The 22,948-nt window shown below is 40.9% G+C and overlaps 1 protein-coding gene across 3 annotated transcripts in view; it reads left to right on the forward strand.

Annotated features, from left to right (window-relative positions):
- Positions 1–760: 760 nt before the first annotated feature.
- Positions 761–22,948, forward strand: part of STARD13 (StAR related lipid transfer domain containing 13) — a 251,988-nt gene continuing 229,800 nt past the window's right edge. Inside the window, exon 1 of one of the 3 annotated variants that reach the window (XM_032315227.1) lies at positions 761–820. Coding sequence is in view for 2 of the 3 variants with exons in the window: in XM_032315228.1 (XP_032171119.1) it covers positions 21,228–21,351 (124 nt within the window). In the remaining variant the exon portion in view is untranslated. Of the gene's footprint in view, positions 821–20,934; positions 21,352–22,948 lie in introns of those variants that run through there. The other 2 variants (XM_032315228.1, XM_032315230.1) reach the window with 2 other exon arrangements.

Below are 22,948 nucleotides of genomic sequence, written 5' to 3' on the forward strand. Positions count from 1 at the left end.
GTGAACATACCATAGTGTTTCACTTCTACTCTTGCTACTGTCTCACTTGCCTTATGTTACAGTTACTAAGTTTCCATACATCTACATTCCCACTATATGATAAGCCCAATGTAAGCAGGAACTATCTTTTTTTTTTCTTGTGGTAAAAGATATATATTATAAAATTTACAATTTTAACCATTTTTAAGCATAAATTTCTATGGCATTTAAATGCATTCATTGCACAACCATCACTCTCCACCTCCAGAAGTTTTTTTACTGTTTCAAGCTGAAACTTACACCCATTAAACATCAACTTCTCATTCTTCTCTCCCTACAAACCATGGCAACCTCCATTCTACTTTCCGTCTCCAAATTTGACTACTCTACATACTGCATATATATAGAATCATACAGTATTTGTCCTTTTGTGCCTGGCTTATTTCATTTAGCATGATGTCTTCAGAGTTTATCTGTGTCACAGCATGTACCAGAATTTTCTTCCTTTTTAAAGCTATATAATATTCCATTGTACATATATACTGCTATTACTTTATCCACTCATCCATCAATAGGCATTGAGTTGCTTCAACTTTTTGACTATTGTGAATAATACTGTTATGAACATAGATGTACAAATATCTGTCCAAGTCCCTGCTTTCAGTTGGGTGTATTCCCAGAAGTGAAAATTGCTGGGTCTTATGGTAATTCTACTCTTAATTTTTTGAGGAACCTCCATACTATTTTCCATAACAGCTGTGCTATTTTGTATTCCTATCAGCAGTGCACAAGTATTCCAGTTTTCTACATCTTCACAAACACTTGTTTTTTTCTGCATTGGGTGAGTTTTGTTTTATTTTGTTTTCTACTAGCCATTTGAATGGGATGGTTATGAGATGGTATGTCATTGTGGTTTTGATTTGCATTTCCCTAATGATTAGTGATCTTGACCGTCTTTCCATGTGCTTATTGGCCATTTGATTTCTTCTCTGGAGAAATGTCTGTTCAAGTCTTTTGCCCATTTTCAATCAGGTTGTTTGTTTTTTGTTGTTGTTGAGTTGTAGGTTGCTATGTATATTCTGGGTATTAACTCCTTATCAGATATGTGATTTGCACATATTTTCCCCACTATGTACGTTGCCTCTTCACTCTGTTGTTAGTGTCCTTTGATTTAGGAACTGTTTCTATATCCCTATTATAGTGTCTTCAAGTGGTGTCTGGTCAATATTTGTATTTTCAGTTTAATTGAGTTCTTAAATGATGCTTAATTAATGATTTATCACCTTAAATTTATGATAAAATCTAACTAAATATAAATTAACTTTGCTATAAAGTTATTCAGGATAAATCCAATGGGATTTAGGAACTTCAAATATAATTGTGAATGTTTTCAGGATTGAACTATCTAAGATATACAAAGAAGGCTTCAAAACACTATACTGAAAATTACCCATCACTGTCCCTAGCTTTAGAATTTTGACAACTTCCACAGGGAGGTTTTGAAAATTAATTGCTCTTGTATGACAAGAAGAGATGAGAAATTATTTGTGGGACAATCAGATGAAAGTTTAAATTCTTATGTTTGGCTAGGGGCTGTCCCATGATCAAAGACAGATGGGAAATAGAAAGTAACTCTGAAAGAATGAATTTTCAGGGAAGTAAAGATGTTTATAAAAATTCTGAATGTTCCCTGAAGTATAACTCCTGTTGGTCTTGCTGGAATCAGATGCATCATTAATATGACAGTAGTGAATTTAAAAAGCTAGTGGATATTTGTAGGATGGTAAAATGAAAGAGATAATCAGTTCTTCATTATTTCTGAACTGCATTACCTGGCTAATTTATAAGCCAAGAAAACTACTAATAATAGCTCTATTAACAATTCTGATTATCTTCCTCACATTCTGGTCTTTCTGCTCTGTGATTAATTTTTAGTTGAAAAACTTTCTACCACAAATTATCTTTAGGCTGTAGAGTCACATTAGTTGTGTAGTGCAGTGATCATGTGCCCTCTGTAGACAGCTTAATGGAAATTCTGATTGTTCTGGTTAGTTCACATTTGAAATGGTTACATAAAACTTCTTTGAGTAATTAACACAGTCTCCCAACAAAGAGTTAGCTGATTTTTTATAATAAAAGGTCAAGCAAGAGAAAGTCATTTAGAAGGCAGAAGAGATTGCCTTCCTAGGATCATTTTTATTCTGAATTACAAAACAACTTCAAAGGCATGAGTCAAGCGCTTAGTATTTCTGGTGCAAAACATTATTGCTGAACAACTGTAGTTCAATGACAAGATCTCTACTGGATTATCATAAATGAGAGCTAATAATGGCCCATTCATGCACATATGTAATGTATGTAAAGGGTATGTGTGGGTAGTTAACCAGGGTCATACCTAGCTTTCATTACAACTCTCTATTTTCTCTGTTTACTCAACCCCTGACTTTGTGATGAATGATCCATTTGGAACAAACTTTTTGTGTCCTCTCAGATATGTAAAGGTTACACATTTCCCCCAACTGCTTAATTTAATGCTTTAAACATTTCCCCCCAACTATTCTTGACTCATTCACTTACCTGTGCTCTGAAGTGATTTGTCTGGTTGTTTACATTAAAAGAGGTTAACAGGAATAGAGAGTCAAGGCCAGGAATATATGGACCTTTATGACTTTGATTAGTTCTAACTTAAGTCTAAAGTGTGGCAGGTGTTTCTGAGACAAGATTTATTGTTTTAAGGCTCTTTGAGCCTTAGTTGGAATTTCAACAAATCCATTTTGTGACCACTTTTCCTAGTTTCAGTTCTGGAAAATAACAATAGGTATTATACAAACAAGTTAAAAAAGGAGAAGTTCATGTGTTGAGTATCAAACATGTACCTGAAATCATATAGTTTTAGAAAAGGGGGGGGGCACCTGGGTGGCTCAGTGTGTTAAAGCCTCGGGCTTCCACTCGGGTCTTGATCCCCGGGTCCTGGGATCGAGCCCCGCATCAGGCTCTCTGCTGGGCGGGAAGACTGCTTCCTTCTCTCTCTCTCTGCCTGCTTGTGATCTCTGTCAAAAAATAAATAAAATCTTAAAAAAAAAAAAAAAAAGAAAGAAAGAAAGAAAAGAAAAGGGATCTCAGAGAGTACCTATTCTGTTTCTCTCACTTTACAATTGAAGTAAATGAAACCCAGTGATGTTAAGGGACTGACCTAATATTCTATAGCTCACTAAGGACAGCACTAGGATGACTCTCAGGGACTGGAAGGCATCATAGCTCAGTGTCCTCACTATTATGTATCATCTTCCTTCAGTTAATCCTTCTGATAAGCACTCTATTAATCAATTCTCACCTTTTTAATTAGAGTAAACCATGTATACTGATGTAATCAACAAGTTGTTCCTTTATTAAACACTGACATTTTTCTTGTCCTAACCTTCCTACTGAAAGAAGAATGCTAAAATAGCAAGTATTTTTGACAAGGTAACAAAATGCTATCCAATGTGAAATCCTAATATGCTTGATATCCAGGAGGGTTGATATCTACATACAAACACTGGGAGAGCATAGGCTTTCTTAACAGTTTTTCAGAAAGGATATAATATTAACAGATATTTAAGCAAAGCAGATGTGGAAAGAAAAAAAGAGCTGAACTTTTCTGTACAGTATGCTTTCAGGTGCTAGTGAAGATGAAAATAAATAAGACAGCCTTACAGAATACCACACTAAGGTAGCAGTGTTGACAATGAAGAAGGAAAGAACTGAGAGTTAGTGAAGTCCTTCCTCCTATTAGGAGTTATGTTAATATGTTTTATACCACTTTATTTAAAGATGGCACCAATTGATCCCAAACTTTGAGACAGATTTTAGATGAAACTAATTATTAGCACTTTAGTTAAAATGTACAGAATTGGGTGCCTAAGTGGCTCAGTTGGTTAAGCATCTGCCTCAGCTCAAATCATGATCCCAGGGTCCTAGGACTGAGTCCCACATCAGGCTCACTACTTGGTGGGGAGTTTACTTCTACCTCTACCCTTCCCCCTTGCTTGTGCGCTCTCTGTCTCTTTCAAGTAAATAAATAAAATCTTTAAAAAAAAAAAGAAGGAAAGAAAATGTACTGAGTTAAAAGCAGGGCAACATTCAGAAGGGCTCATTTTGTCCTGCATATTGATGCTATGCAAAAGCCCAGGTAATCTCTTACATTATAACTAAACGTTAAAAGAAGTCCTAGGACATTTAAAAAAAAAAAAAATGGTACTAAGAGGTGGTCTCTGTATGTTAATTTCCTGTTGCTGAGACTAGTGTGTCAAACTATTCCCTACTGCCCAAATCCAGCTGAACATGCAAAGGGTATGGCAAGATTAAAATTCAGCCTAAGTATTAGGAAATTTTACTGTATTTAACTAAATTATCAATTAATTAAATTAGCAAATTTTACTGTATGTTAATTTCTTGGTGTCTTTCTGAAGCTAATTGTGCTATGCAATCAGTGTCTCCTATTCCCCAAATTCAGCTAAGAATGAAAGATGGAGCCAAGATTCAGCACAATTGGCTCATAAATACAAAACTAATTTCCTCTTCTAGAAGTATCAAAAGTGATAAATATAATTATAAACAATTACTGTACAAGAACTCATAGTGATAGGTAGTTACAGGTGCCTGTTCTAAATGCTTTACAAATATGGACTTATTTAGTATTCACAACAGTCCAGTGAAGTAAAGTACTTGTTTTCCCCATTTTACAGGTGAGATGCAAAGAAGTTGTAATTTGTTCTAGACAGTGACAGAGCTAGTCTAGAAAAGATAAAGGCCATGAGCAGTCTGCTTATTTACATTATCCTGCAGCTTACATTCATTTGTAGTAATCTCAACTATCATGATCGTTTCTGTTTTGAGTACAAAATCAGAAGTATGTGGAGAATTTAAAAGATTATGAATCTATTGATATTTCTTGAGTTACTTGACAAATATTTACTGAGGACCAGCTGTCTACTAAAACCAAGGATTCTCTATTCATTAATGATATGTAGCTCCCAAAACAAGGGAGGTTTTTTTCTTCCAACTGCCTTCAGAACAAAATTTACCTAAAATATATACAATGTATGTCTATGGGTATGAACATAGACACACATTCTTTAAACAAAGAGAAAGGGACCTTTCAGATACTTCTTCGTTTACGAGCCTAAAACAAGTGGTAGTTCATTGGAAGACATTTATATTCCCAGGCTATGTTCAGTTTGTCTTGAACTACTAGATCTGTTTCCCAACTTTGTTCAAGACAGCTAAAAATCAGTATTCATTAGAAAAGGCTCTTGAGGTACCTGGGTGGCTCAGTTGGTTATGGGTCAGACTTTTGATTTCGGTTCAGGTCATGATCTCAGGGTTGCAGGATGGAGGCCCATGTTGGGCTCTACGTTCAGCACTGATTCTGCTTCTCCCTCTCCCTCTGCTCCTCCCCCAGCTCATGTCTCTCTCTCAAACAAACAAATAAATAAATAAATAAATAAAATCTGAAGGAAAGAAGGGAGGGAGAGAAGGAGGGAGGGGAAAGTTTCTTGACTTACATGCAAGTTTTGGGTTTTTTTGGGAGGGGGGCATTTATATATATATTTTTGGTAGCCACTACAAGGTGCACTGAAATGGAGTAAAGTTGACAATTTTCAAGACATTTGAAGGAAGAAAATCTCAGTAAGAGAAATAACCATTTTCATGGAAAAGACCAAATTTAGTTTGTCTGTGAAGATGGAGAAGTAGGTAGGCTTTCAGCTGTGTCAGCACACAAAACAAACACCTACAAAGGCCACTGCTAAATGTCTCAATGCTTTGAAAGCTAAGAACCGCAAGTGGGAGAAAGTACTTCCGAACTGGTGTCTGAGATGCCCAATGAGACTAAATAGAAATAAAGATATTATCTCACTTGAAAGGTTGTCAGATAAATACAGAACAACACAATTACAAATATTGCATGGAACACACTTCGACTAAAAAATGATTTGTTGTTTATCTGAAATTCAAATTTAACTGGGAAGCCTGCATTCTTATTTGCCGACTCCGACAGCCTTCCTAACTTCCCAAGCCTTACTCTGGCTCCTGGCTCTTGGTGGCTTTCACTGTCTTGGTCAGAGATTCCAGGAGGGGATGTTTGTGGTGATGGGAAAGGTTAAAATGGGATGGTGTCTCTAACAGGGAAGGCCTCCCAGAAGGCCCTGAAGTCGGAAGCTGGAAACTCCCGCCTATAGAAGTCCTTGGAAGGCACATGAAGTGTTAGGCTGCCTCCTCATAACGCCACTCTCAGCCCTGGGATTAGTTGGCCTGCCTTCATGTCCACAGCCACCCCCTTCTTTCTGTTCAGGATGGCTCTCAGTCTCAATTTTTTTCTATTCTGCACTCTTGTGGGAGACTGTTCATGACACAGCGTCCAGGGTCTTTGTACCTACACTGCTATCTCCGGCATCAAGCACAGAGCCCAGGACATAGTAGAGGGTCAGCAAATGTTAACTAAAGTGGAGGTTCTCAAACCTTTTTGTTGTTGTTGATGTTCTCTTGCTAATAATGGTAAGGAGGAAATGCACATAAAATCATTCCCTTCTGAGTCCTGATTATTTCTCTCTATTTTTAAAAGTTAGTAAGGAAAGATGGAATTGCGCACAATACCATTGTATCATGTGCCCAACATGGTGTCTGGAGTATAGGATGTAAACTATTTTTGAGTGAGTGAGTGAGTGAGTGAGTGAATGCAAATTATGATATTTGAGTACAAAGAGAGCTGGCATAAGTTTGATCTGCATTTTGTAGAAATAACCTTCCACTGAAATAACCTTCCACTGAAGGAGCTTTTCTGTATATTATATGCTGGGCCAGAATGGGAGAAGGGGATGGTTAGATGTTACTCAGCTTGGGACATATCTAGAAGAGTTGGTGGAGGGGGTGCCTTGAGGAAGTGGGGAGAGGGATTACTCATAGGGTTCACTCCCCTAAGATAAGAAGTGTTTGAAGTAGGAGGAGAGACTGGGGACATCAGCAGTACCAAACAATAGTGATAGAAGGAGGAAGGGGAAGGAAATTGCAAACCCTGTTATCAGAAAGGGGAGGAGAGTTCCTACAGCTACTGGGTCCTCTGGGCCCTTTTGCCCAGTGGCCATATATCTGCAAGTGACAGATCTAAATCAATATGCATTAGTTAGGGCCAACCCACAGTCAGAGAGATTACTAAATTCTTACTTTTGCATAAAACATCAAACCCTCTTAAATGTAATTCAAATTGAAATACTTATCACATTCCAGTGGAATCTTTGATTCGGGCAAGATAAAAACACTGTGAGTCACAACTGAGTTTTCCCCTGAATCTTCTCTAACTAGTTTACATTATACAAAAGGTAAAGGCATATCAGATAGGTAGGTCATTGCCATTTTATCTAGGGATATTTTCCCACCAAGATAAAAGCAGACATAGAACAGGTTGAAGTGAATTTAACAATACCACACTCAAGATTGGAGCAAATGGATATTAAACCATAAAGAATGACTTTTAATACTTGAAGAAGTTTTATTGTTGTTTTTACTAGTTTTAAAAAAAAGTTGTTGTCCTTCCTTTTTTTTTTTTTTTAACAGCTGTTCACCTTTGGGAAATGACAGTTTCCATCTTTTCTTCTCTGTTGCCGTTAGCCAGAACACAGCTAGCTCTCTTGGACTGAATTTAATTGAAGCCAGCTTAGATGTGGCATTGATTAACTGTTTAAGGCAGAGAACTGTCTTCAGGTTTCAAAACTCTGCTTAAAGTTGTTGCCCACATATATGCCTTATGAGAAATAAATTAAAAGAAGATTCAGAAACAGCTGGAAACATTCTTTCTCATGTCTAACATACATTTTATAAAATAAAAATGGTAAAAGAGTTAAGTCATTTGCACTATGATATATCACATCGCTGACTTGATGAAAATTCTGCTTCCCTTTTTCTTGATATAATATCTGCATAGTGACAGAAGGGTGATGAGTGTTCATGCTGTTAATGCTGTCATTAATCATTTTGCTATATACTTATTTTAATGTATTTTTAAGGCAAACTTGGACTACTGGATACTTACACAGTACTCTTTTATAGGACATGGATAACTTCTGTCATAACCTCTAAAAATCCTTCATAAAAAATAAACTTTTAGCTCAAATCCAAAAGGTTAGCTTTCATAATAGTTCATCTTTGAACCCCCAGCAATAGGCTCCTTTCACTAAATGTTGATATAATATCCGGCCTATCAAGAGAAATCAGTGTATAATGCTTATGAAAGGCATAGAACTGTGCAAATGTGCTGTTTTATAAGGCATTAATCCAGAGATCCAATAATCTGTACAGTGAACTTTATCTTGACAGGTAAATCAACCCACTGCTAAGTAAAACAGCCAGACAATACTATCCTTGTTGTGAACTGCAGGTGTTTCAGAAGCTGGGTGAACGTGGGAGAAACCTCACAGCCTCAGATGGCGGGAGGGAATGGTGGTGGAGGAAGCAAAGCTTGGTGAGTTGGTTAGGCAGGTGCTTGGGACACTGAGAGGAGTAAATAGAAATAAAAAATCAAAAGCAGGTGTCTGCTTAGGTTTTATGGCTTTACTAGAAATAATGAGAGAGCTAACATCAGGAACACAGACTAAAATAGTTCTAAGAAACCTTGGTTTGAAAATGAATTAATGCTTTGGAAATAGCTCTGCTCTCAAGATTAATTGTGTCCAGATTAATTACAGGGAAATCCTGTTAAATCTAAGAACAAACATATTTATCAGCCTCAGAAGTATTTATTAAATCCCTCCAGTGTCAGTGACAGAGTTCTGTCCCCTGTCCTTTTTTAAGGAAACCATATAATCTCAGGTAACATTATTTACCAGAATTTTTAACAGTCGTAGCCAAGTGATATATATGTGCATTTAATTCACTTACAGAGCCAAGTTTAAGCTATTCTGTACCTATGATACTGCACATAGGGAGAAAAAACTTCCAACTAATAGTATTAAGAAAACATTTGCTTAAAATAAAAGAACCAATAGGTGAAGACTGTGTCGCACCAATAATATCTCGATGAAAGCTTCTTTAAAAACATGAAATTGGAAAAATAACCATTAAAGAGAAATTAGGAAAATAACAAAGAATTTGTGAGCGGGAATAGTTAATGTCTCAAATGAAAATGATTATGTTTTATAGCTATATCAAGAAAAGTTTACCAAATGGAGAGTAGACGGGGCGCCTGGGTGGCTCAGTGGGTTTAGCCGCTGCCTTCGGCTCAGGTCATGATCTCAGAGTCCTGGGATCGAGTCCCGCATCAGGCTCTCTGCTCAGCGGAGAGCCTGCTTCCCTCTCTCTCTCTCTGCCTGCCTCTCCATCTACTTGTGATTTCTCTCTGTCAAATAAATAAATAAAATCTTTAAAAAAAAAAAAATGGAGAGTAGACAAAGCAACATGCTTTCCTGGTCAGACACCTGACTTGCTACGAATTTATAGTTCATGAATGAGGGTTCCAGAGAGATTGATGGATTCTGTAAGGTACTGAAAGCCGAGGGATTGCATTTTATGTTTGGTTTGCCCATGATTCATCTACAAAGCCCATTTGATGAAATACACAGCATTTCTTCTGCTAGAAAGTCTTTTGGTTTTCACCACCTAAGGGTCCAGTGGGAAGAATCTCTAGCCTTGCCACCTGCTGTCACCTCCCCATTAGGGCTCTCTCCTGCAGCCTCGACTGCTCTCATGTGGGATACCGAGTCCTTCTAATGCAGTTTAACCTATAACAGGGAAATGGAATGATCGGACATCAGCTGTGCATTGCCGATGTGCATCAGAATTACAGTGTGATATTGCTTCATGCCCTTTGTCCAAATTAAAGGTGCTGAACGATACCTTTCCCAATTCCGGTTACTCTGTCTCTAGATTTCCCATCTTGAATTCTTTGAGGGTATGGATTTTTTGTTTGGTCCAGCCCCCGAGCCCCTCCTTTTCCTTCACTCCCCATTTTTTGTCTCTTCAAGGGGATAAGGGTCCTTTCCTCCTTGAGGCTCAGATGAGCCTAAATCAGTTGTTTTTGTGATTACCTCCTGCTATCATGAAAGGTGACCAACTGCCTCTTACTTTGGATTTTTTGCCTCCAGGCTAAATTCTAGGGTGTTTTGTTCTTGCCACACTACCTTGGTATGCAGTATTGGAGCCCTTCTCTGTTCCTTCTGGTTTTATTTAGCTGCTACCTTTCTGCTCTTATCCACATCCTACAGTTTTTCTATTTTTTATTTTTCTTTTTCTTAACTGTTATTCTGTTCTCCTTTTAAACCACACACACTTTACCCACAAGAAAGCTATATTTTCCCCTAGATGAGATATTACTGATTTTTTTGTTTTACAGTACTGTATTCCTAGTCAGGGAGTCCCCAAAAACGTATGTGTTAAATTAACAGTATCCTCTTACATATTAAAGCTAACCCACTTCATTTCTATTGTATATTTAAAATAGTTATAACTTTCTTAACTATCTACATTTATACATATTTTAATACAGAAAACCTTGGCTTCCAACCCTGGTTTGGGTGAAGGGAGGGAGTTAATTTATGACCAGATTAACTTTCTCCATTATAAAAATGTAGAATTTGGAGGGGAAAAAAACCCTAAGTTCTATTTTAAATTAATCTGCATGATTAAGTATTTGAAAATAGTTAATAATTTTAATCCATAATTTATTACTATTATTTCCTGTCATTCTTGGTTATTTTATCAGTTGTAACTTAGGACATATGTTTGTATGCATATCTACTCATGTCTGTCTAATGGCTTGATGCAAAATATTTTAACGTTTAAGTGGGTAACAAACACTTGGACACACTCACCTTCCCTAGCCCACTCTTCAGGCCCAATTTCCAGGGTTTTTTTATTCAATAAATACATAGTGAGTACTCACCATGTATTGGGCACCATATTCCAGAATGGGGATAGAGAAATTAAAACCTTACTCCCTGTCTTCAAGGGGGTCATGATCCAATGGGGGAGTGAAGCAGTTTCTCTCTGTAGTTTAGGGAGATCTATTGAGAGGAAGAGCCAGTGTATTCCTGGCAGGAGGAACACGTACAAAGGTACTGAGGCAGAAGAAGGTGCGATGCATTCAAGGAACTGCCAGTTTCTCTGTTTTCTTTGGGAAGCATCAGGCAAGTGTTGATGCCAAGAGCAAGAGGGAAAAGCGTGCATGGCAGATGGCAGGTACCTAGGATATGTAAGCTCAAAGAGACAGTAAATAGAATAGAGGTCACCAGGGACTGTGGGCAGGAGGGAGAAGAAATTCTTTATATAAATACAGTCTTTTTGTTGAGGATGAAGAATGTTAGATACAGATGATTGTGACGTTTATACAACACTGTGAATGTGATTAATGTCTCCAAATCGTATACAATAGATGGTTGAATGATAAATATTATGTGTATATTGCCACAGTAAAAACAATTATTTTGAGTGTGTATGGCTTTGCAGAGAATGGGGGGGGGGGGGCGTTGAGACAACCACAGTGGAGAATAAGAATGACAGTCAGAGACATGGCATGAACATGCTAGCAGCTCTCAGTCCAACAGCATTGTGTCACCTGTCCATGTGGTTCTGTAATTTCAGCCACCGTGTGGTGACCTGGAAAGAAGAATGGATATAGAGCTTTTGTCAGACAGGCGTGAGAGAGCTAGAAACTAAAACAGCTGTGTGTGTGTGAATGTGTGAGTGTGTGTGTGTGTGATGAGAAAATGGTTGAGAGGCTGGCTCATGAACTTTAAGCTAAGGGTTGGAAGGGCGTGAGGCCAGAGAGGCCAGAGAGGAAAAGCAAAAGATCATGAGACAAGATGAGGAATGCTGGAAAGATCCGAGATCATCATAGAAGCTGAGATGAAGGTTAAGATTTTGGAAGCACAGCACTGTGGGGTGGTGACTTAGCCCAGGGCGTGTCCATGGGGGTGGGTGGATTAAGGGACGCTGGAGACAAAGACCTCAGCAGCTGTGAGTTGAAGGAACTAAACTCTGCAGAAGATATGGGACAAGATCCCGTGGTCACATGAGCTTTCTTAGCAAATGACGTATTGTTTATTCATTTGCACATGCATCCATTAAGTGTCCACTTTGTACCAGACACTGCCTTAGCTGCTGGGAATGAGAGTCCAGGAAGAAAGACAATTCCCTGCTCTTGTTGAATTTACAGTCTAGCGAAGGGGCAAGCTGAGCAATAGCCAAAATAAACAGACTTAAAATAATCACGTGGGCATGCACTGTGGTCAGAGTTAGTGAGGCTTAATCATGTAAGAGGGACCCACTGAGGTGGTCAGGAAGGGCCTCGAAGAAGAGAGAGTTATGCGGAGACCTATGAGTTAAGAAAATCAAGTTCAGTCATCCATTTTATTTATTTTCTTTGAGAATGCCATGTGCCAAGCACCGTTCCAGGCACAAGGAATGCAAAGATACATGAAACAGAGGCCCTGGTCACACAAATAGAATAGAGATACCATAGTATCAGTGAAATCCAGAAAGATCTCCCAGGACTCCAAGGATGGATTTGGACTCATAATTTTTTCCAATTAATATCAGGAGTTTTTCTTTTCAATGATGCCTGCAAGAAATAAATTATACCAAAAATATATTAGTAGTAGTGAATGGCCAATGGCGCACAACTGAAATGATACAGAAAATAAAGAATTATTCTATATGGGAGGAAAAAATGCTGAACTAAGAGGAGCAGACAGGAGAAAAATACATATAAATGATAAAAGTAATTTCCATTGCCCCAGAAACTCTTAAACATAATTCCCTTTGTATTCACTACATTATTATAAAGCACTAACAGGAAAACATTTAACATTTGTAAAAATCAGCTACTCTTAGACAATTTCTGTTGAAAAGTTATGTCTTGAAGTTTACACTTTTTAAAATATCAGAAATTGAAATATACGTTAAACTATTGTTTATACTCCTTATAGTGTTGTTAGTGACAACAAGTGTCACTGGGTGTTGACAGAATTTAGTCTTTGTCCTCCTATCCCATCATTGCATCTGAAAAAATCAGGGACTGAAGGACCAAAGTTATTTTGAGGACCTCGTTTCATGAAAAAAAAAAAAACAGAAATTTTGTTAAATAACCAGACTTTTTCCAGCAGCTTTAATGAAAGATTTTGAGTAAAAGTCAACTCTAGATTACTTTAAATAATAAAATGGGGTTAGTCTCATGACTGACAGAGATGACATTTATTTTTTTTTTATTTTATTTTATTTATTTTGACAGAGAGAGATCACAAGTAGGCAGAGAGGCAGGCAGAGAGAGAAGGGGAAGCAGGCTCCCCGCTGAGCAGAGAGCCTGATGTGGGGCCCCATCCCGGGACCTTGAGACCACGACCTCTAAAGTTCTACAAACAAGGGAGAAGAAACACTATCAGCTTAGAGGGACAAGGGCTCTGGGGAGAGGCAAGGGAGCTGTGGGGGCGTTAAGTGAGAGCTGGAGTTAACCATGGAGTCTTGGTTCTATAATTTATTGGTGGACCATCTAGTCATATAACTTTACTGAGCCTGTTTCTTTGCCTATTTTTTTTTTTTTAAGTGAATGCCTACTTCTTGTATTTGTTATATTAAGTAAGCTATGTAAAGTGCTTTATCCTATATAGTGCTTAACTGGGGCAAATGGTTATTAGTGAAAAATTCCTAAAGAAAATATCATATCTACTCAGATTAAGTAACAAGTTGGGAATTAACTGCTGAGATTTCACCAAAAGATTTGCCTCTAGAACGTGGACTGTATGCTACCTGTCTTTCAAGATGCCCAGGGTTTGCTCCATATGTATCTGTGGAATAAATAAAATGGCAGTGGGAGGTCAGCCCAGGGAAGAGGAAGAGAGTCCCAGCCCCTTCTGACTGTGCATACCACACATTTAACTGCCCTTAACTCATGTCAGTAGGTGAACATGGGGCAACCAGAGGAAACCTGTCATTCCAGATAAAGACACTTGTTGAATGAATACATTTTTTAAATGCAAGTAGGCAATGTACCAGCTCCAAGCATAGATTGTCCCCAATCTTTCCTATTATCTACAGCTTCCATTTGGATAGCACTTTGAATTGATAAGCCTCTCTCACACATAGTTTGATCAGGGTAAGTAGAACAAATGTTCTTGTCTGCATTTGACAAGTAAGGAAATTGATGTTTTGGGGAGGTTCAGTAGGTTCTACCGGTCCTATGGCTTATCATTCTCCAAGTTGAGATTTGAATTCTATTCTTATTCCTCCCCAGTTCATCCCTATTCTCTGCCACTCTTTAGTGTCTTCTTGTTTTTTGGTAAGATGCTGTGCAGAATTTAGCTGGCCTGGAATCTCATGAGAGTTTCAGAATTGGCATAGGCCAAATAATGTTAATAATGATAGCTAACATTTAATGAATGCTCATTATATGCTAGGAAACATTCTAAGTATTTTACATGTATTATTACACTGGATTCTTACCAAAAACGCTCTGAAGGCAGCACTATCATTATTCCCATTTTATAGATGCCAAGGCTGAGGAACAGAAAAGAAAAGAAACTTGTCCAAATCACACAGCCAGTTGGTGAGAGCCAGGGTATCAACCCAGGTGTTTACTCCTCCTTTACTTGCCTCACCACTTCACTGCCCAAGTGAGCCAGAAAACTGCCTTTCTGACCCCTCGGATGATATGTTTATTGACCTTAAAGAGCTGGGTAGCACCAAGATAGTGCTTCACAGTGTATGTTTGAGTGTCCCCAAACATGCTGAGGTCTAAAACTAGCCTCTGTATACAGGCAGTCATTGCAAAATGGATGAATCTTAACTAGTCATTTTGCCTATATCCATGTAATAAAGCACGGTTATGTAGGAAGTTAACATTTGTTCAACCATCATGGCTAAATGAACAGGCGGAAGGATACCCCAGGGTGTCCGCAACCGGGCATCAAGAGGATTCCAATCACTAGACACCCTTCGGTTCCAGTGGCCTGTGAATATGATAAGTGATTTGTGACACGCTGACCCAGGATCTCCCATGTGGTAATGATAGTCCCCAAAAACATACATGATAAATACAATCTGTGTGAAGTCAGTGAAATATTAGGACGTGACATTAAACCTGGGGATTCCAGGCATTTATCAGCGTACGAGGAAAATACTGAACACAGCCAGAGATTTTGATCGGCAATGCAGTGTTCACAGCTAACGTTAAAGTTGCTTCCAAGAAAGCCTGGAGCCCAACAATATTTTAATTAACAGAACAAAACCCAACAGCAACAGTCACAGCTGTTAGCATTAGGGGACTGGTGGATTCAGAGCTTGGCAAGGAGGCACTAAGACACACCCGCTGGGACAGGTACAGATTGGTGACAAAGAGCTAAGGATCCAGCAGGAAAGCCAGCTTCTCCAGAACTTTCAGCAGCATTTTTTAATGAGGAAATTAATAATATGAAATTACATTTCAGAATCTCCATAACAAGACCCTGAAATATAGCCTGAAGGGAGCACTGAAGGGATGGTTGCCACAGCGCGTTTTCTCTGGGGGAAAGAGCATGCTTGCAGAGTCACGGGGAGCTCTTTACCCTTCTGTTGTGCACGGAGGGGAAATGGGTGACCCTGAGGAAGGTAGTCTCCTACAATAAAGCTGAAAACAACGTGAAATAATGGTTCATAACCATAGGCTCCTGGCAAGGGTTTGCTGGCCCTGGTACAGTTAGAAGAAACCGAATTCTTTTTCTAAACAGAGCCTTCTGACAACAAAATACTCTGCACAAGAACTTCTCCATTCTTAATGCTAAGGGGTGATGGCACAGGATGGCTGAATGTAGAAGGGGGAATAGGAAAGATAGGAAGTTAATGGAATTGCAGAGTCACTGGCATTCTTATATATCGGAGGATGGATGGCAAGGCTTGTTTATTGCTCGTGGCTGTGGGTACAGTGATGAGGAGTCTTCATTATATAACATTAAGAGAAGGTGAAGAAAAAAATATCTTTTTTCTCCTTTTTAGTGAAAGTTGTTACAGTATTGTTTGTAATTTCAGAAGTTAGGAGTGAATGAAATGTCCAAACTTATGAAGGTTTTAAAATACATTATGATGTGTCTGTCCAGCAGAAACGTATTCACTAAATATTCACCAAAAACTACATTTAAAAAAGTTTAGTAGACTGGGAAAGTTCTCACAATCTAGTATGAAGTGATAACATTTTTCAAAATTTGGTATGAAAGTTATTCCAGTTTTTTTAAACATGCAAAGAAAAAACTGAAAAGGAAAAATTTTCAGATGTTATCAGCCCTCTCTCTCTGGCAATATTACAGGTAATTTTAATGTTTCTATTTATAATGTTCTGTGTTTAAAAACTATAATCATTATTATGTATTGTATATTTAAAATTACTGAACTTGATATAAGAAAAGAGAGGGATAATTAATGACAATGAAGCCACACAGCTACAGGCATAATTAAAATTTATATTTATACTAAGGAGCAGACCCTAGTAACCAGTCATCTACATAACTAAATAACCAGTCATCTAAAACTACAATAGAATATTTACTTAGTCAGAAGATCCCAGTATGGGCTATTCACTAAGAAATGCACATGGGATTTAGAAATAAAAGTATTAGTCCCAGCTGGGGGAGCTCAGGACTGGGGCAGGGCAGCAGTGAGGCTGAAAGAAAGCAGTTACTCATAATGCTCTATAATTGCTGGGCCCAAGGTGTCCCATAGCAACACAGGAGAGGAGGAACCCCCCAGCCACTGGGATCTGTGGAAGGCTTTCAGAAGGAATCTGACTTGATTCCTGAAGGATGAATAAAAAAAAAAGTCAGGGAAGGTTTTTAGCAGAGGAATGTACAAAGACAGAGCTGAGTGAGGGTCATAGCTTCCCAAAGTAATCTCAAAGGAAGAAATTCAGGGGAGGAAAGAAGAAAATTTGACCAAACTCGGTACTCTGGAGACGGAGAAGCAGAGAAAGACTGAAATGGTATTAGGAATTCTGGAGGAACATGACAGGTGCTGGTATCACTGGATAACACAGGAACTGGAGATGGAAGAGCAGGAAAAATCAGAGATACCCATTAGTAAGGTAAATGATACACAATGCTGGGGGTATAATCATTCATTCTACAAGTTTTTACTGAACATACGGTCAAGGACTGTTGTAGGTGCTGAGTACGCACTAGTGGGCCAGGCAGACAATGCCTCTGCTCTCAGAATGCTCCAGCTTTGCCTGGGAGAGAGACCACAAACAAACAAGAAAATGTGTGAAATGGTTAAGTGCCATAAAGAAAATTATAGCACTCATGGATGCCTCAAGACGAAGTAATGCAGTTATTTAGACTGGATGTCAGGAAAGGCCCCTTGGAGGGGCTCAGGAAAGATTAGGGATAGGACAGCAGTGTGATAATGATAAGGTTAGGACAGCAGTGTCGTAGCATTCATTGTCTGGACCCTTTCTTTGTGACAAGTGGATTATTTCATTAAATGCACAGTATAATCTTATAGGTAAGTAGCCTTCAGCTACTACTACTACTACAACTCTGCCTTCAGCCACACTCTTTTTTTTTTTTTTTCTTTTTTAAATTTAAATTCAGTTAGCTGAGGTGGCTGGGTAGCTTAAGATCTGCCTTGGGCTCAGGACTTGAGCCCATGGTTCTGGGATCCAGTCCTGCATCAGGCTCCTTGCTCAGCAGGGTGACTGTTTTCCCTCTGCCTGCTGCTCCCCTGCTTGTGCTCTCTCTGACAAATAAATAAAAATCTTGAAAAAAAAAAAAAAAGATTTCAATTCAATTAGCCTGCATATAGTACATCATTAGTTTCAGATGTCAAGCTCAGTAATTCACCAGTTGCATGTAACACCCAGTGCTCATCACATCACATGCCCTCGTTAATGCCTATCACCCAGTTACCCCCCCCCCGACTCTCATTCCCCTCCAGCAACCTTCAGTTTATTTCCTAGATTTAAGAGTTTCTCATGGTTTGTCTCCCTCTCTGATTTCTTCCCCTTCAGTTTTCCCTCCCTTCCCCTATGATCCTGTGTCCAGCCACACTCTCAAATACAAGTACTTTTATGTGTACCAAGTTGGGCCTTGAGAGGTAAGGGATGAAACTATGAGAAGGAATGCAATTACCCAAGGACACAAAAACATGAGGAAAAAGGAGGTAGGCTAAAAACTGAAACGTAGGCAATGCCAACACTGGGTGGGTGGGGGGGGGACTCTGAGGACAAACAGCTCAGCCATGTGGCCTAACAGCCATGAGACAAGCCAGCATCAAAAGGAAGCAAATGGCCAGCAGTGCCCCATTGTCCACATGACCTAGAAAGGACAACAACAACACAAAACATCCATCAGATTTAGCAACCAGACAATTAGTGGTGACCTTGGTAAGACAGGTTTCAGGGCAGTAGTGAGGAGGCCAGATTGCAGGGTTGATAAAGGAAGATTTCTTTTTCCAAGAGAAACAAGATAGAGGCAGCACACCTTGCTATGGGGGTTTGGGTTTGGTTTAAGGAAGGGTGAGCCTTTTCAGAGGAAGGTTGAGGGTAAAGGATATAGAGGCAATAACTGATGTAGCAAAGTCCTCATAGGGACAAGAAAGGACAGTAAACGGAGCACAGGTGGAGGACTATGTCTTAGTAGGAAGAGGTGCCGCTCTTAGATAACAGGGGTGGGGATTCCTTTTCTTTGAAGTAGACCTTATTGTCATCTGCTCAAGGTGAAGACCCCGGGGGTGGGGGGGAGGGATTAGTCCTTAAAGGAGTTTTCCTGAAGGTTCCGCTTTGAGATAGGGCTTGCAGATGCTAAGAGCCTGTGTACAAGACTCCAAGGAGCCCTGAGGTTCCTGTAAGTTTGGAAGCCTTGCATTTGCGGCGGCAACACGTGCACAGCTGTGGGATTTCCTGCAGCCAGGCCGGCAGCTGGGCCAGGCAGGGAGCTGGGCTGAGCTGCATCGCACAAGCTGCCCAAGCGGCATCTGTTCCGGGAAGATCACTTGAGTCTTGCATCTGGCTTCTCTTGTATCATCCTGAACCCAGGGACTCTTCTACAACCAGAGCTAAACAAATTTGCACTGCAAGAACTTCTCTTCAAATTTGTCATTGAAAGAAAATGCCTAATCCATGCCATCTGAATGTAAAATACGTATTAAAATAGAAAAGTAGTAGGGGTGTAGGATCTTTGGAGCTAAGTGATCAGTGATATAGCTGGACTATTCCTTGTAGGGTTCTATTCTGGTGGAAACATTGTTACAACGTCTGCCTACCTTTGATTCAATTAGGTCCTTTTTTAAGAGTTAAGCACACAGCTTCCCTAGGCATGTAATTGTGAAACATTTTGTTGTTCTACTGTATAGCAGTCACTTTAAGATAACAAAGCCTTTTTCTCTGTGCAGGGTATTTCGTTAGCAACTACATGCGTACAAAACAGAGGATGTAATCAAAAGGGTTTTTGGCATGGGTCCAGAAAGTTATCTGGATTAGTGTATAACTGGCCGCCATAGTTTCCAGTCCATTTCTGATCCATGACTTATTGCTTCATAACTGACAATTTCAAAGGTTTATCAGGATGGCACACAAGAGCTCAATGATTACTTTCCAGCTCATTCTGAAGTCTGTTTCATTAGTGAACATTTTTGGTTATTTAAGATAACAAATTAAGGTAAAGACTGTTTTTTCCATCATTTCTCTCCCATTTTCTATCAACAGTAGAAAATGGTGGAGTGGAGGGACTATTAACTAAAAGTGTAAAATTGTAACAGGAGTACCTCAGGTAGCTGATAGATTCCACTCCTGAAATCAGTAGCAATTTATATTATAGAGAAAGGATTTGACAGTTCATTTTCAAACTTCACATGGAACGCCTGAAATTAAAAAACAAAAACAAAAACAAAAAAAAAAACCAAAAAACCAAAACAGCTGAATAACTGGGTTTTCTGGCAGTCTGTTTCAAAGACATTTTAAAAGAAATAAGATTTCAAGAAATTTTACTGTTTGAATGATTCAGAAATTCTCTTTTGAAATATTTTGAAACGTTTCAATTCCTCTCACGAAAGTTGAAACGTGTGACATTAATCACATCGTTGATTGCGTCAAATGTTGTCGGGTCGCAAAGTGTTGCGTCAAATGTTGTCAAAATGACTTTCTCTAAGGTCCACCAAGCACTTTAGAAAGCAGAACACTGGGAATAGCAGGACACCCTGAGGCCTGAACCAGCACTGCCCTCATGAGTGAGGCTTTGGAGCCCAGTAAAATGACTTGGACACCACCTTCTCAGGTATTTCTAGAAGAGCCGGTGCCTCTCCTCCCCCTTCCCTGCCGGAATCAGTTAATTTCTAATTATAACCCTGCCTCATGTTATTGACTAAAAATACCTTAAAATTCTTCAATTTTCATTAATACCTACTTTTTAAAAGTGCATGCAGATTTTAATGCTTTTCCACAGTATGTAACTCTAATGTGGGTTCCTGGCGGTTTGACCTTAATATTTACAAGTTATTTTCCTCCAACGCAGTGGCTGTAATACTCTGACTCTTTACATCATTTCTTCGTTGATTGCAGTCAGGTGATCATTTCATTGATGAAATCAGGAAAGATTAACATAAAACCCAAGGACACTAGTATCCCAACTCCGAAAGAATGTCAGCCAAACTGATCAGATAGATGATTTCAAGTGAGTTGAATCCAGGAAAACTATGAGCTGTGGCATAGTTCAAAATTTGTGTCACGGTGGTTGTGATGGTGGCGATTCTGAAACCTAAAAATGGAAACTATCAAGAAATAGGAGTATGGTTCAGCCCCTGATCTCCGAGTGAAACTGAAAAGGGAGTGGAAACTCCGTGAGTGGGGGCCACCGGGCCAGGCTGTCAGGCTTAGGCGAGGGTGGGAGGGAGGGAGCAAAAGCTCCTGGGGGAAGGAGTGGGGCGCTAGACAGTCCCGGAGAGCAGGGGAGGGAGGGGAAGGGAGGGGAGCGGCGGAGCGCGGAGCGGAGGGGAAGGAGGGAGGGAAAGTGGGAAAGGAGTAGAGAAGTAGACGGAGCGCAGAGGTTAACCTTGCACGGCTCCGGGGCGGGCGGCGCATCCCGGCCCGCGCACGCCGAGCAGCCCCCAGCGCGGGACGGCGGCGGACCCATGTCGCGCCCGCGGCGGGTCCCGAGACCCCAGCGGGCGTCCCGCGCCGGGCGTCTCGAGTCTCCGGGCGTCTGAGCTGCGGGCCACGCGGGAGTGGCGGTGGCGAGCCCGCTGGTCGTTATGAGGACGGATCTAAAATGACCAGCAAACGGAAACCCTTCCCGACGCAGCTCAGGCGGTCCATCAGTGAGCAGTTGCGGGATTCCACGGCCAGAGCCTGGGATCTGCTGTGGAAGAACGTCCGGGAGAGACGGCTGGCAGGTCGGTGCCCGCGCGACTCCGGGGCCGCGGGGCAGGAAGAAGCGCTGGCGGCTGGCGGCGTGGCCCGCCCGGCCCACCGCCCGCCGCGTCTCTGGGTTCCCCGCACGGGTTGGGCCGAGCCGGCCGCGCTCACCCCCTGCCGGCCCCCGCCCGAGCGCCCGCGCTGCCCGCGCTGCGGGGTGGGTGTGGGTTCCGTCCGGCGCGCGCGCTGACAGCCCGGCGGGGCGCCACACGCGGGGCCCAGAGCGGCCGCCGGGCTTACCTGGCAAGTCCGCCTCCCGGCGGCCTCTGCTCCGCCGCCTTCCACCCAGGGAATGAATGAGTGCCCAGCCCAAGGGGTCCTCCACGAGGGCTACTCCTTCCAACGTCTTCTTTTACACGCGGGGCACCTAAACTGCGTGTCGTGAGTGGAGGCAGGGCGGGGGGGGGGTGCAAAGCAAGGGAGACTCTCCAAAGTTCTGGGAGACCAGATGTTTGGGGTACAGGAGTAGGATTTGGGGAGACAGGTGGACGGACAGCTGTTGAGTCAAGTAGATGGCTGCCCACAATCCGTGCCCTGCTGTGAATCGAGCTCTCCTCACTTTGGGATTCGAAAGAGGGGCCTTTTGGAATCTATTGCCCCAGAACTGGAGAAAGAGAAGAGGTGATTATTCAGAGTTAAGGGGTCCTTAAGAATCCTTGCTTGGGTCAGAGCGCCAGCCTCCTCCCTAGTACCTCCCCCAGCCTCCGCACGCTGTGACCTTTCTTCTGTGCTTGCTCCATGGAACCATCTCCTTGTAGGGCCACGGATGCAGTGAGTGGTCTGAGCCTTCTCAGAGCCCTCATTCAGAGCTGTAGGTCGGGTTAGTCACCGCATCATACCTGCCCCAATAAGGGAAAGCCGCCCAATGCACAGTTCCAGAGCAGGGTAGGATTTAGGATCACTTTTCCCAAGTGTTGGCTGCTAGAAGACGTTTCAGGGTTTGGGGGAAGTGTGGTTGGAAGGGTCCCTGGGCTGACCACCAGCCCAGTCTTGGGGACCTTGTTACCTCCTGTCTCTCCAGCAATATCTTCTGAGTGGTCAGTGACCACAAGGATGGAAGAGAGTTCTAGAGAAGAAGAAGGTATGAAGTCTGGACAGAGGGAAGGGATGCCAAGGGTGAGATGGGAGATTTAACCTTCTCTGGGCTCCTCCCCTTTTCCCTAAAGTAGAACAGTAGAACTCCAATGCTGGATGTTCTGCCCCTACAGTGGGGCATCCACCTCCCCCCAGCAGCCTGAGGGCATTCTGGAGTAGATGTTTGGAGCCTGTATCTCCTTGATTGTTGGGTCCTTATCAATCTAACTGGTCAAATCCGAAGCAGGGATTACCGATTATTTCAGCACTCAATGTTGTCAGCATAAAATTTTCATCCCATATATCCTATCCAACAGAGTGGCCCCCTTTAGTAAGCACCCAAGAAATAAATGGATTTTTCTGTCTGGACCCAGAAATAAATTGTAGTAACCAATAGGTTTGACGGTTAATTTTTAAAGACTTGTATGTGCATTGCAGACCTCAATTAATAACAATTGTAACTTTCCCTCTTATTGTGCTAAATTGTATCATCTACATGAT

The sequence above is a fragment of the Mustela erminea genome, chromosome 15 (genome assembly GCF_009829155.1).
Source record: "Mustela erminea isolate mMusErm1 chromosome 15, mMusErm1.Pri, whole genome shotgun sequence".
Lineage (NCBI taxonomy): Eukaryota > Metazoa > Chordata > Mammalia > Carnivora > Mustelidae > Mustela > Mustela erminea.